The sequence below is a fragment of the Caretta caretta genome, chromosome 1 (genome assembly GCF_965140235.1).
Source record: "Caretta caretta isolate rCarCar2 chromosome 1, rCarCar1.hap1, whole genome shotgun sequence".
Taxonomy (NCBI): Eukaryota; Metazoa; Chordata; order Testudines; family Cheloniidae; genus Caretta; species Caretta caretta.
Genome location: NC_134206.1, coordinates 10,471,316 through 10,484,041, shown reverse-complemented (window position 1 = coordinate 10,484,041; position 12,726 = coordinate 10,471,316). Strand labels below are relative to the sequence as shown.

At 40.6% G+C, this 12,726-nt stretch overlaps 1 protein-coding gene across 1 annotated transcript in view; it reads left to right on the top strand.

Moving 5' to 3' along the window:
• LOC125631701 (disintegrin and metalloproteinase domain-containing protein 20-like) overlaps positions 1–12,726 on the top strand; it is a 174,285-nt gene that overhangs the window by 144,948 nt on the left and 16,611 nt on the right. The window contains exon 18 of the mRNA XM_048838772.2: positions 6,598–6,709. Coding sequence (XP_048694729.2) covers positions 6,598–6,709 — 112 coding nt within the window. The remainder of the gene's footprint in view (positions 1–6,597; positions 6,710–12,726) is intronic.

Here is a 12,726-nt window from a genome sequence, read left to right as displayed (position 1 = left end):
GCTGCAAAATAGCCAGATCTCATGCCATTTTGGATTTTATTGCTAATATTTATTTCTATATGTTGCACTTACAGTCAACTGGGGAGGTAGTGCAGAACAAGAAATTCAGGTGTTACATTCTCATAGCACAAGAAAAAGGTTTTCTGGGGCCTTCAAGAATAGGCCTATATGAAGCACATTACACTAATGCATCTTGGAGCAAACAAGGATAGGATTTAGAGGGTTGCACACTTCATTGTTTCTGTAGGCCAAGTTCATTGCTTGCACAGTCTTGCATCCCTCTGTTAGAGAGTGAACTGCTACATAGTGGGGTGGGGGGAACAAGTAACAGACTCCAATTAAGAAGTCCCCTCAGAGGCTAATGGGTATGGGAGTGTTCTGGACCTATATAAGTATGACCCAGATCATTCCAAGGAGGGAGAGAAAGGTGTGGTGACACTCTAAAAGACTGGAATGCTGAAGCAGTGCTGTTGGAAATAATTTTCCTAATACATTTACTAAGGTTCACCATGATGTAGTGTGCATATAAGTATTCCTTTATTAGTCTAAAGGCCACTTGGTGTTGATTATATTCAAAATACAAATACCAGCATATTATATTTTAGTGACAATAAAATTATAAGCATTGTGCAAATATGCACAATAGGATCAAGCTTGGGATAAACCTTTCTATCTTGGCATGACTGCAGAGGAATAAGAAAAAGCTGTGACAAAGGAACCCCTAACGTTTTGCCTTTTATAACATTATAATCAAGTGATGTCATTGCTGGTTATCAGACCTTAGCTAAAGCCTGAGTCAGTTTATGGCTGAACTCTGACCTCTGGACTGGTTGAGACAAGTTTAATGGCTGGACCCCGTCTCTTCCAGGTTTTCTTCTTATCTTATTTTACTGTATTTCTCCCTAGCTACTGGATTAAGCAGTTCTTTATAATAAAGAAGTGTATACAATCAATTATTGACTGCACCTGGTACCCAATTAACTATGTTTTCTTAATTTTTAAAGAATTATTTACTGCATCTGACCTAAACCTTACATAAGATAATGCTGGTATTTCAAGGATCTGTATAAATTTAACACAAACACTATTTCTTCTCATTTCAGTCTCTACTTCTCATTCTTTTTGGTCACATGTTTTAGGCTTATCACTTGCACTAACATCCAAACTTAGTTTAAAATCATAGTTTACCGGGTCTATATTCCTACAAGTACATAGGGGAAAACAGCTCCAGAAATGGTTAGGAGAAGATGACAAAACACAGATGGGGATGGGGGGGAAACTAAATACTATATATGCCTTTTTAAGTATAAGTACATTAATGATTATCTGCCAAACTCCCTGGTACAGGAGAGAATCCACCAGTTCACATCTTCTGTTTCTCCCTATAAGGTCCTTGCTCCACCTTTATTTCAGGAAGTCCCTGCAACCACCCTGCCCCTTCCCTCATACCAGGGGCTCTGTATTACCCTCTATGCTCTGCCTTCCCTGCTCCCAACCCCTGTGGCAGGGGTTTGGTGTGTGTCTCCTCGTTCTCCCCCGGCCTCCCAATGATCTTTTTCTCCCCTGGGATGGAAGGGATGGACAGACAGCTTGTTTCTTCCTCCCCCAACAACAACCATGGAGCAGACTTTGGAGAGGCTGCGCGCGCACACACACACACACACACAGAGGAAGGAAGAGAAGTGCTGTGTGTAGGGCCACTTCACTTTGCTCAGCCACAAACTGAGGTGAGGTCTCCATTTAACAGCAAAGGTCGTCATCTCCAAGCCAGCAGAAGGTGGTGATAAAACATTTTTGACCATCATTGTTACCTGGGATTCCTTGGTTTACTGATAGATACAGTATTATCCAGATTCCTCACAGAAGGGCGTGAGACTCAAAGTCCTTTGAGCTCCTTAGATGAATGGTGCAAAATACTTGATTAATTTTATTCCTTCTGAGTAGGCTTCTCATCCCCATACAACCATTTTTCCTCTTCTATATTGTCTTTTGTTTTCTCCCCAATTTTCATCCCTTCTTCAACAAGAAAATGATAGAACTTGAATCCTGTGAACTTAGGCATTTATAGATGAACTTCCTAGGAATGTTTACAAACCCTGTATTTTATGGCAGTCCTATGACAAACAGCCATTGTTCTGTCTCTTACTTAGTGAAGAGACTGAAAGGCTCCAGAGTGTCAGCAGAATGGGAAACCTCAGAAAAACACTTCCTCTCTGTAGTAGGAAGAGGGCCTGAAACATAAGCCCATGCATCAGAGGCCTGATATGAGGCCTGAGGCCTCAAGTAGAAGCAAAGTTAAGTTGTGAGCAAGAGGCAGGCCCTGCTCACAGAATGTGGCAAGCATAGGGTTGCTATTGTAAAAACACATATTCCTAAGAGGTGCTAGGCACAAAACACTTATGCAATCTGTCAAGGTTCCTTCCCCACTCTGAACTCTAGGGTACAGATGTGGGGACCTGCATGAAAACCTCCTAAGCTTACTTTTACTAGCTTAGGTTAAAACTTCTCCAAGGTACAAACTATTTTACCTTTTGCCCTTGGACTTTTGCTGCCACCACTAAACGTCTAACTGGGTTTATTTTATTAGGAAAGAACCCGTTTGGAAACATCTTTCCCCCCCAAAATCCTCACTGAAACCTTGCACCCCCCTTCCTGGGGAAGGTTTGATAAAAATCCTCACCAATTTGCATAGGCGACCAGAGATCCAAACCCTTGGATCATAAGAACAATGAAAAAAGCATTCAGTTTCTTAAAAGAAGAATTTTAATAGAAGAAAAAGTAAAAAAGAATCACCTCTGTAAAATCAGGATGGCAAATACCTTACAGAGTAATTAGATTCAAAACATAGAGAATGCCTCTAGGCAAAACCTTAAGTTACAAAAAGACACAAAAACAGGAATATCCATTCCATTCAGCACAGCTTATTTTCTCAGCCATTTAAAGAAATCACAATCTAACGCATATCTAGCTAGATTACTTACTAAATTCTAAGACTCCATTCCTTTTCTGTTCCCAGCAAAAGCATCACACAGACAGACACAGACCCTTTGTTTTTCTCCCCCCCTCCAGCTTCGAAAGTATCTCGTCTCCTCATTGGTCATTGTGGTCAGGTGCCAGCGAGGTTATCCTAGCTTCTTAACCCTTTACAGGTGAAAGGGTTTTTCCTCTGGCCAGGAGGGATTTTAAAGGTGTTTACCCTTCCCTTTATATTTATGACACAAGCACATTCCAGAAGGGTGGTACAAGAACACCCTGAAAAACACATTTCCCAAAGATAACAGGAACATGTTGACCCATCTTAAGGATAAGGTGTCATAAACATATAGCTAAGGGTAGCCTAGAATTCCTCCTTACCTGTAAGGGGTTAAGAAGCTCAAATAACCTGGTTGGCACCTGACCAAAAGGATCAATGGGGAAAGAAGATACTTTCAAATCTGGGGGGGAGGCTTTGTTTGTGCTCTGCATTGTGTGTTCTCTGGGGAAGCAGAGAAGCATCAGGTCAGAAAACTTCTTCTCCTAAAATCATCCTAAAATGAGTCTCAATATTGCAAAAAGAATACGTAAATAAGGCAAGGCATGGTAGATTATCTTTTGTTTTTAGCTTGTAAATTTTCCCTGTGCTAAGAGGGAGGTTTATCCCTGGTTCTTTTTTTTTTTTTTTTTTTTTTTGTAACTTTAAAGTTTTACCTAGAGGGGAATCCTCTTTGTTTTGAATCTGACTACCCTGTAAAGTTACCTTCCATCCTGATTTTATGGAGGTGCTTCCGTTACCTTTTTTTTTTCTTTATAATAAAATTCTGTTTTTTAAGAATCTGGTTTACCTATTTGGTTGGTAAATTATTCTCAAGCCTCCCCAGGAAAGGGCATGAAGGGGCTTGGGGGGATATTTTAGGGAAACAGGAACTCCAAGTGGTCCTTTTCCTGAATTTTTGTCTAACTCACTTGGTGGTGGCAGCAGTACTCATCCAAGGACAAGGAAGGATTTGTGCCTTGGGGAAGTTTTTAACCTAAGCTGGTAGAAATAAGCTTAGGGGGTCTTTCATGCGGGTCCCCACATCTGTACCCTAGAGTTCAGAGTGGGGAGGGAACCTTGACATAAGGTCAGGATGACAGCATAAAATAAATATAGATGTTTTGATCTAACCTACAGGTACAAGGCAATGGGTGGCACTCTGATACATTAAGGGTGATACGTAACTTGTTTTTATTGGTGTATAAAGATGTATCTCAGAGGGAGTGTCTTTGTCTGGCCTAGGAGATAGTGGAAAGTCCCGCCACTACCTGAGCCGGTCCATTGTCACAAGCATACATGTGTTAGTGTACCTGTAACCATTGAGCTGCGTCATTATCACTGTGCGTCATCTGCAATAAACTTAACCAAGTGCCTTCGCTGAGACAAGTCTGTAGATTTATTGGGTGGTTCGCTTGACGTTTGCTGTGCCAGCTGTCTGCGCAGAGCTGGGACAGCACACGGTAAAACACATGGGAGAACACGCACCCAGCCAAACATCTGACAACACTCTCCTCGGTAAGACTGACTCTATCCCATGCTAACTAAAGGAGTAATTTGCTAGGCAGGACAAAAGGCTATTAACTGTAGGTAATAGTTTAGCTTATACACCAAAATTAATGTGAGGAATCAGGAAGAGATTTACATCGTTATTTCAAATCCTTTTGCAATGACTGACATTGAGAAACAGGAAGACTTAACTTGTCCTCAAATTCCAAGTGACATGCAATATCTATGTGTAACACTGCAGGAAAGCTTTAAATATCATCAGCTCCATGGCAGTGGAGTCACTGGGGTTCCTGATAAATTGTCCAAAGTCCCAGCATGGTACAGACTAGACAGGGTACCTCCTAGACACAGCTATAAGACTTGGGGAGCAGGGGCTGGAGCCCTGATCCTTGGGCTCCAAAAATCCAAGTCTGTACTGCTTGAGATAAGGAGAGCTCCTGCAGTAGCTACTGATGGAACTGTGAATCTCGTTAAAAAGCAACATGAGAGAGTCAGTCCATAAACTTACCCTCCTACCGGCTAGGCAATGTTCAGCCTGAGCAACTGACATTCTCCGGAGTTGGTATCTAGCAGTCAGATGCCCGTCTGTAAGGTGATCTGTGCAGACCACAGATGCAATTATTATTTAAATCAAACACACACACAAATGGGAAGCTAGACAAGAAGCCCAGGATGTATGTGTCCTAGTCTTAGCTGGACTGTGAGGGAGTTAAACTCTTCAGTGGGCTGAGAGGAAGAGCCCAGCCTATAAAGATCACTTTAAGTGTCAGGCTTGAGGAGAAGACGTGAGGGCTGTAGCACATTAGCTAGCTGAATGGTACTGACAGAGGAAGTCATAAGAAATTAAAGATTTCAGTAGGAAGCAGGTGCTCCTGGGAAGAAGAAGCACGGCTTCTGCCCAAATGGAGGGGAAAGGATTTTGTGTGTGGATTGGAGCCTGGAAATGGGACAACCACTCTCTTCTTTAATCCCTTCAAGAAAGGGGGCCCCGGAATATTTGGCTGTTCTGATGAAAGGGAAGGGAGAGATTTTAATTGATAACCCTGAGAAAAATAAATGTGGTTTATGAAATTCTAGTAACAAAAATTCAAGTAGTACCTTTACTAACCTTCTTCTGCCCTTTAGGCACTACTGCAACGTAAAAGTTAAATTATGACAACCAGCATTGTGTCCTGTCCTTGATTTACATCTAGAAGTAGAAAACCTGTTTTATAATCCCATGGCTCCTTCTTTACCTTACATCAGTCAATGAGCCAACTCCTGATTTCCAAGTTGCATTTCTAGCACTAGATAGAGCGGTGCAAAAATACAAACAGTAGCACTTACTTGGCTGAAATTGGAGTTCAAGACCTACAGGTTAATAAAGCCAGCTTCCCCTGGCTCTGAAGGTAAAACATACTCCTCCAAGATAAACATGCCCAGATCTCTACCTTTTATATTACAAGCCGGAAAGAAGGAAGAAACCAACTCTGCCATATGCAATCTGCTGTTGCTTTCTAGCTTCCTATCTTTCCTCTTGGGGCTTTCCACATGATTTCACTAGGGGTTTCGATAACATTAAAATGTCTTTTATATGAAATTAATAACTCTACACATTGGATTTTCTCATCTGAGGGGAAGTTTGCTCTATCGTGTACTCTGTTTTCAAAGGCTTTGAGATCCCTATCAGATTGGGTATGCAGTGATTCCATTAAACTTTGTCTTTCAACTGCGAAATACAGCCCTAATGAAGTTAAACTGAAGGAGAACTGATTTAAGTGGTTAGAGAAGTTGGTTCAATTTTTAGATCTCTTGGTCAGCCACTAGATGATCAAGATTGCACACTAATAAACCAAAGGCAGTACATTAACTCCTCCTGCCAAAGATGGAGACTCTGGGTAACTAGTTATCTTGGTGCTCCTGTCAAGAGACTTGGAGAAACCTAAAATAGCAGATAAGAAACTACCATTCTGTCTTTTATTTAGTATGTGATGCCATACTGTACAGGGCAGTAAGATTGCACCAAGAGCTCAGGAAGGCTCTATTTTCATCAAATTGCTCATTTGGTTCATGTTATTTATACCCTTATTCTATTTCAGATATGCAACAGTAAGAAAAACTGCCATTGTAATTTTGGTTGGGCCCCTCCAGATTGTACATTAAAAGGATTTGGAGGAAGTGTTGACAGTGGACCCCCTCCGACTACCACTAGTAAGTGCTGTGAAAAACTAAGCGCTCTATATTTTATCCTGTTTTTCAGTCTCAAGCCAGGGATCTGTGACTTGTATTCTAATGTGGTCTTTGCAGCTGTCACCCACACCTCTATACTACAGCAATGTGGTCAGTTGGAGCTGCCCTTGAAAGGAGCTGGAAGTCTTTACTTATATAACACTCAAAAGGCCTGATTCTGATATTCTTACTCATATCAAGTGTAGCCCAATCCATAAATTACATATTAATTATATTGATTACTTAAGAATTCCCAGTTATCACTCTGAGATTTGACAGGTTCTTGTCCCAAGATCAGGCCCAGTATTATTAAAATTACTGTATAGTTGAGAGCCCCGATGTGCACAGTTGCAACACTCACTATTCTACAATAATTTATTAATATATTTAGCAAAGTCACAAACACTCGAACCCAGTAAAGTGAATAGAGATAATACAGAATGTACATCTGAACATCCATATACTCACACCATCCCTGGAAGAACAGCCTGAAATGTTAACCATTATCTTCCTCATCACCATCATGTTCCTCATCATCTCCAGTGGCCATCATCCTGGCAGTTCGCAAGGGCTACACCTCTCTCTCCTCCCACACACAGGCTTGGATGCAACTTTTATATTATGTTACACTAATGCCACTATGTCTAATGCATATTCAATAGGGGGTTCTCCCCTCTTCCTTATCTGTATTTCTTCACCCTACTAATGTTAAGGTGCCCTTCTCCTATTGGTTAGTATACTAATGATCTCAACTTATTATCGTATACATCAGTTCATTGCTATGACACTCTTGTGGTCAGATATCTGCAGATGTTCTCTCCAAAAACCAGTGTTAGCTCATGTTCCTGTGGTTAGCTGGTGTCATTATGGACAAAATTCCCACTTACACACTCTATTTCCAGTTCCCCAAAACTTAGGAGTGGCGTTTAGACCATTTATCTGTGCCACAGCTCACAGGTTGCAAGCCTTATGTTAACTGCTGAAGCCCATGTCTTACAGGTTACAGGCCTGTAGGTTCCTTATATTACTGCCAAATAAAATAAATGCTAAAGCTACACAAGTAGCATCTTACTTCACAAATGGATCAGTGGGATCTTGTGTAGATAAGGTACTATTCATCATGAATGAGTGGATCAGAATCTGGCCCTAAATAGACACCAGAGGCAAAAGAGTAGTGTAAAGACGGCGATGCACTTTTTTCCTACCTACCTTCTAGGGGGTTCCTACCCAAACCCTTTGAATTTTTCTTCCTCCTTATGAAGCATTTCTCCACCTTACCATAACCCTAAATCCCCTAGTCCTAGTAGTCATCCATTCCTTTTAACTGGTTATTACTTTACAGTTTTTGTAAACTCACTGAATTCCCATATCTCCCCAATTCTTCCAGTGACTGTCCACATATAGTCCATTTCTGGGGTGCATCTGGGGTAAAAAGGACTGTTCCAGGTTGTTGAGCACCAAGTAATTTCATCTTAAAAATGACTAAAATTGTATAGTCTTGAGTAATAAGGAATAATAGGCCAAATCTTAATAAAGTTCTCTCTTAATACCAATTCAGGGACATGACTTCCACTGTTTTAGTCACATGAGGTTATTTGCCAGGCCTTAAAGGATACCACAACTAAAGACAAGCAAAATAATAATAATTATTAACTATGACTATTATTAAAGAAAGGGAAAAAATTAAAACCAAAAGAGAACACAAACAATAAATAACGGTTACTTCACTTACAATCTTGTCTATATGTTTCTCTGTGGAGAGCTTTGACAGACATTACACTTTTTCAGAGTTTACCCTTGATCTACCCTTGGAGGGGGCCAAAGTACCTCATTTCCCAAAATTGGGAGTGAGCCTTGTCTTAGTGTGTCATAGATAATAAAACAGTTTATAGATGGGCAAAAGACTTTTGTTTAAGAGCAGAGGAGCCCTTTTTGAGTTATAATGGATAACATAACAGGTTATAAATAGGCAAAAGTGAGTAATCTTAACTACATGCTATGAAGTAAAAAAAACCTATTTAAATCAGTTCCTCAAAGAAGTCATTCAAGGAGCTTCACTGAAAGAGGCAAATTGATGAAATATTAAATCCAAATTAAATCCCACTTTTTCTCTCTGTTTACCAATGTCAATTTATGTCTCCTGTCCAGGAATACATAGGTGTCACTGTGCCTCAGTGGGTCACAGCTGAGAATATCAGGTTCAGGACAAACAGCTGAGAAATAGAGCAGACTCACCCTAAACTAGTAGTTATTCTATTATTAGATATACTAACCCAGTGACCAAAGTAAACTTCTGTCTCACCACATTAGTTAAAAAGAAGTCAAAATACAGTCTCCTTAGGCATTCTAGCCCTTATCTCACCACACAGACCGTTGACTGTATGATGAGTGGTTATGGAAAACCAATTTCATCTCATATAGGGTCCTACTAATCCCAAGAGATCAGTCACTTAGCCAGGTCAATATCGCAATAATCACTCGGCTACCAATACTTTAGTAACTAAAATCATGATCTTACATATAAAGCATGTCTTTTAAGGTATTAGGGAAAAGGTTATGATCTGCCAAGAGTCATTTCTCTATCCATATATGTGTATCGTGAATGCATATGAAGTTATGAGAATTGTGTTGTATGGTGGTCACTAAAGCATGCTGTAAATAGGGGAATCAGACAGATATTAGCTCCCCAGAGGCAACAGCAAGGAAAGTAACCAATGCCTGGGCATGGTGTTAAACAACCCATCAACAGCCATTGTCCAGCAAGGGAGCTACAATGACTCACCTGCATGAGGCCACACCAGGGAAATTGCTCAACCTTGCTTGGAGAGACTCAGCAATGCCCTCCAGACATGCCTTGACTTGTGCTCCCGAAGCACATGGATTGAGAGTATAAAACAGATAGAGTGGACACATACTGGGGCCTTCTCCTGCCCCCATCTATGCTGCAAGCAACCAAGACACTGAGAAGAAGACAAGACTCCAACACAGGAGACTGGCCCAGGTTTAGGGAACAAACCTGTATGTTAAGGACTGCAATATCCAGTGGGGTGAGAAAAACTGCTTAATCTAGTTGTTGCCCAGTCTAATAGGGTTGAGAGTTTAGAGTATGTGCTTATATTTTATTTTATTTTGGTAACCACTCTGACTTGTTATGCTTTGACTTATAATCACTTAAAATCTATCTTTATAGTTAATAAATCTGTTTATTTATTCTCCCAGAATCAGTGTGTTTGGTTTGAAGCGTGTCAGAGACTCCCCTTGGGATAACAAGCCTGGTATATATCAATTTTCTTTGTTAAATTGATGAATTATATAAGCTTGCACCATCCAGCGGGCATAACTGGACACTGCAAGATGGAGGTTCCTAGGGTTGTGTCTGGGACCGGAGATATTGGCTAGTGTCATTTGGTTGCACAGTCCAAGGAGCCTCTTACATGCCAGAGGCTGTGCGTGAACAGCCTTGGAGTGGGGGTTCTCACAGCAGAGCAGGGTAAGGCTGGCTCCCAGAGTCAAGGAGTTTTGGAGTGACCTAGCAGATCACCGGTCCGGATAACACCAGAGGGGAACATCACAGGAGTCCAGGGTCACATGCCTTACATGGCTTGATGACTCACAGGGGGTAGCCATTGGCCCCTTGGAGGCTGAGGCATCTGTCAGAAGATCTAAATGGGGGGAATGAGTTTCTTCTATGGCTCATTGTGAGAGCTAAGTGTCTTTAATGGGCCATCAACTCAAAGCTGTCTAGCCTTGACGTACATCTTATCTGGTGTGTGTTACCCAGGAATACAGCACATAGGTAAGATACCAGTGCATAGCCAATATTCATAGCTTCATATACAAAAATGATACATGCATATAAATAGGATAATCGTACTTAGCAAATCACAACTTTTCCATTGACATTTTACATGCCATGGTTTGTTCAAGATTTGTTTTGGTTTAACAGGAGAAGCTGTTATATCTTAAATGACAATAAAATTTCAATGTCTGCAGTATTGTTGTAGCCATGTTGGTCCCAGGATATTAGAGAGACAAGGAAGTAAAATAGTATCTTTTATTGGACCAATTTCTGTTGGTGAAAGAGACAAGTGGGCTTCTTCACCTTGAATGGTCCCTTAGAATATGTGTTCACTACTTATGCAAAACATCTGTTCCACCTTATATTTAGCTGTGACACTCTAAGTACTACCTTTCCCAGACCTGAAGAAGTGCTCTGCATAGCTCAAAAGCTTGTCTCTTTCACCCACAGAAGTTGGTCCAATAAAGATATTACTTCACCCATCTTGTCTGTCGAATAGCATTTCAGTACCATTAAAATCATTACAAGAAAAACATTAAATTTAATCCCTTGACAGGGCTTTACAACTTCATTTCACCATACATGTTGAAATCTTGATGATGATGTCATCTGAACTGGAAGGTTGCTTCTTCTTGATGCTGCTCTTTGGCTGTTTTCTCCTTAGCTGGCTTGCTTGTAGAGACAAGCTAAGCAGAGATGAGATGCTATAGTGAATGCTGTAAAGTTGAGAATAGGAGCAGAGAGAATTTGCTTAATTCTGAGGGTTTTTACACCCTTCTCTTTCCGTAACTTCATGGAAGGAGGAAAACAACTCTCTCAGGCTAGGCTGGATTCAAAATTTTCTGTTGTCATCCTTTCATTCGCTCAACACCTTCATTGTTTGGTCTTGGTAACAATTTCAGCTAGTGAATGGTGATCTGCTAATACTTGTGCAGTAGGGTTGTAATTTTTCCTGAACTTGATAGTTTTACTGCCTTTCTCTTTGTGGTGGGAATTTCTCTGAACACCATTTAAAGTTAGAGTTATAACTATTTTATTCAGTCCATTTTCTGAGATATACATTGAGTTTCATCAGGGTATAATAGGCGTTTATATTCTATTTCAAATAAGTCCAAACACACTTATTTTCTATTGTCAAGGTTCCTTCCCCACTCTGAACGCTAGGGTACAGATGTGGGGACCTGCATGAAAAACCTCCTAAGCTTACTTTTACCAGCCTAGGTCAAAACTTCCCCAAGGTACAAAATATTCCACCCTTTGTCCTTGGATTGGCCTCTACCACCACCAAACAAATACTGGTTACTGGGGAAGAGCTGTTTGGAAACGTCTTTCCCCCCAAAATACTTCCCAAAACCTTGCACCCCACTTCCTGGACAAGGTTTGGTAAAAAGCCTCACCAATTTGCCTAGGTGACTACAGACCCAGACCCTTGGATCTTAAGAACAATGAACAATCCTCCCAACACTTGCACCCCCCCTTTCCTGGGAAATGTTGAATAAAAAGCCTCACCAATTTGCATAGGTGACCACAGACCCAAACCCTTGGATCTGAGAACAATGAAAAAGCATTCAGTTTTCTTACAAGAAGACTTTTAATAGAAATAGAAGTAAATAGAAGTAAAGAAATCACCTCTGTAAAATCAGGATGGTAGATACCTTACAGGGTAATTAGATTCAAAACATAGAGAATCCCTCTAGGCAAAACCTTAAGTTACAAAAAAGATACACAAACAGAAATAGTTATTCTATTCAGCACAATTCTTTTCTCAGCCATTTAAAGAAATCATAATCTAACACGTACCTAGCTAGATTACTTACTAAAAGTTCTAAGACTCCATTCCTGGTCTATCCCCGGCAAAGACAGCATATAGACAGACAAAGACCCTTTGTTTCTCTCCCTCCTCCCAGCTTTTGAAAGTATATTGTCTCCTCATTGGTCATTTTGGTCAGGTGCCAGCGAGGTTACATTTAGCTTCTTAACCCTTTACAGGTGAGAAGAGTTTTACTCTGGCCAGGAGGGATTTTAAAGGGGTTTACCCTTCCCTTTATATTTATGACATCTACATAAAAAGAAAAGGAGTACTTGTGGCACCTTAGAGACTAACAAATTTATTTGAGCGTAAGCTTTCGTGAGCTACAGCTCACTTCATTGGATAAGCTCACAAAAGCTTATGCTCAAATAAATTTGTTAGTCTCTAAGG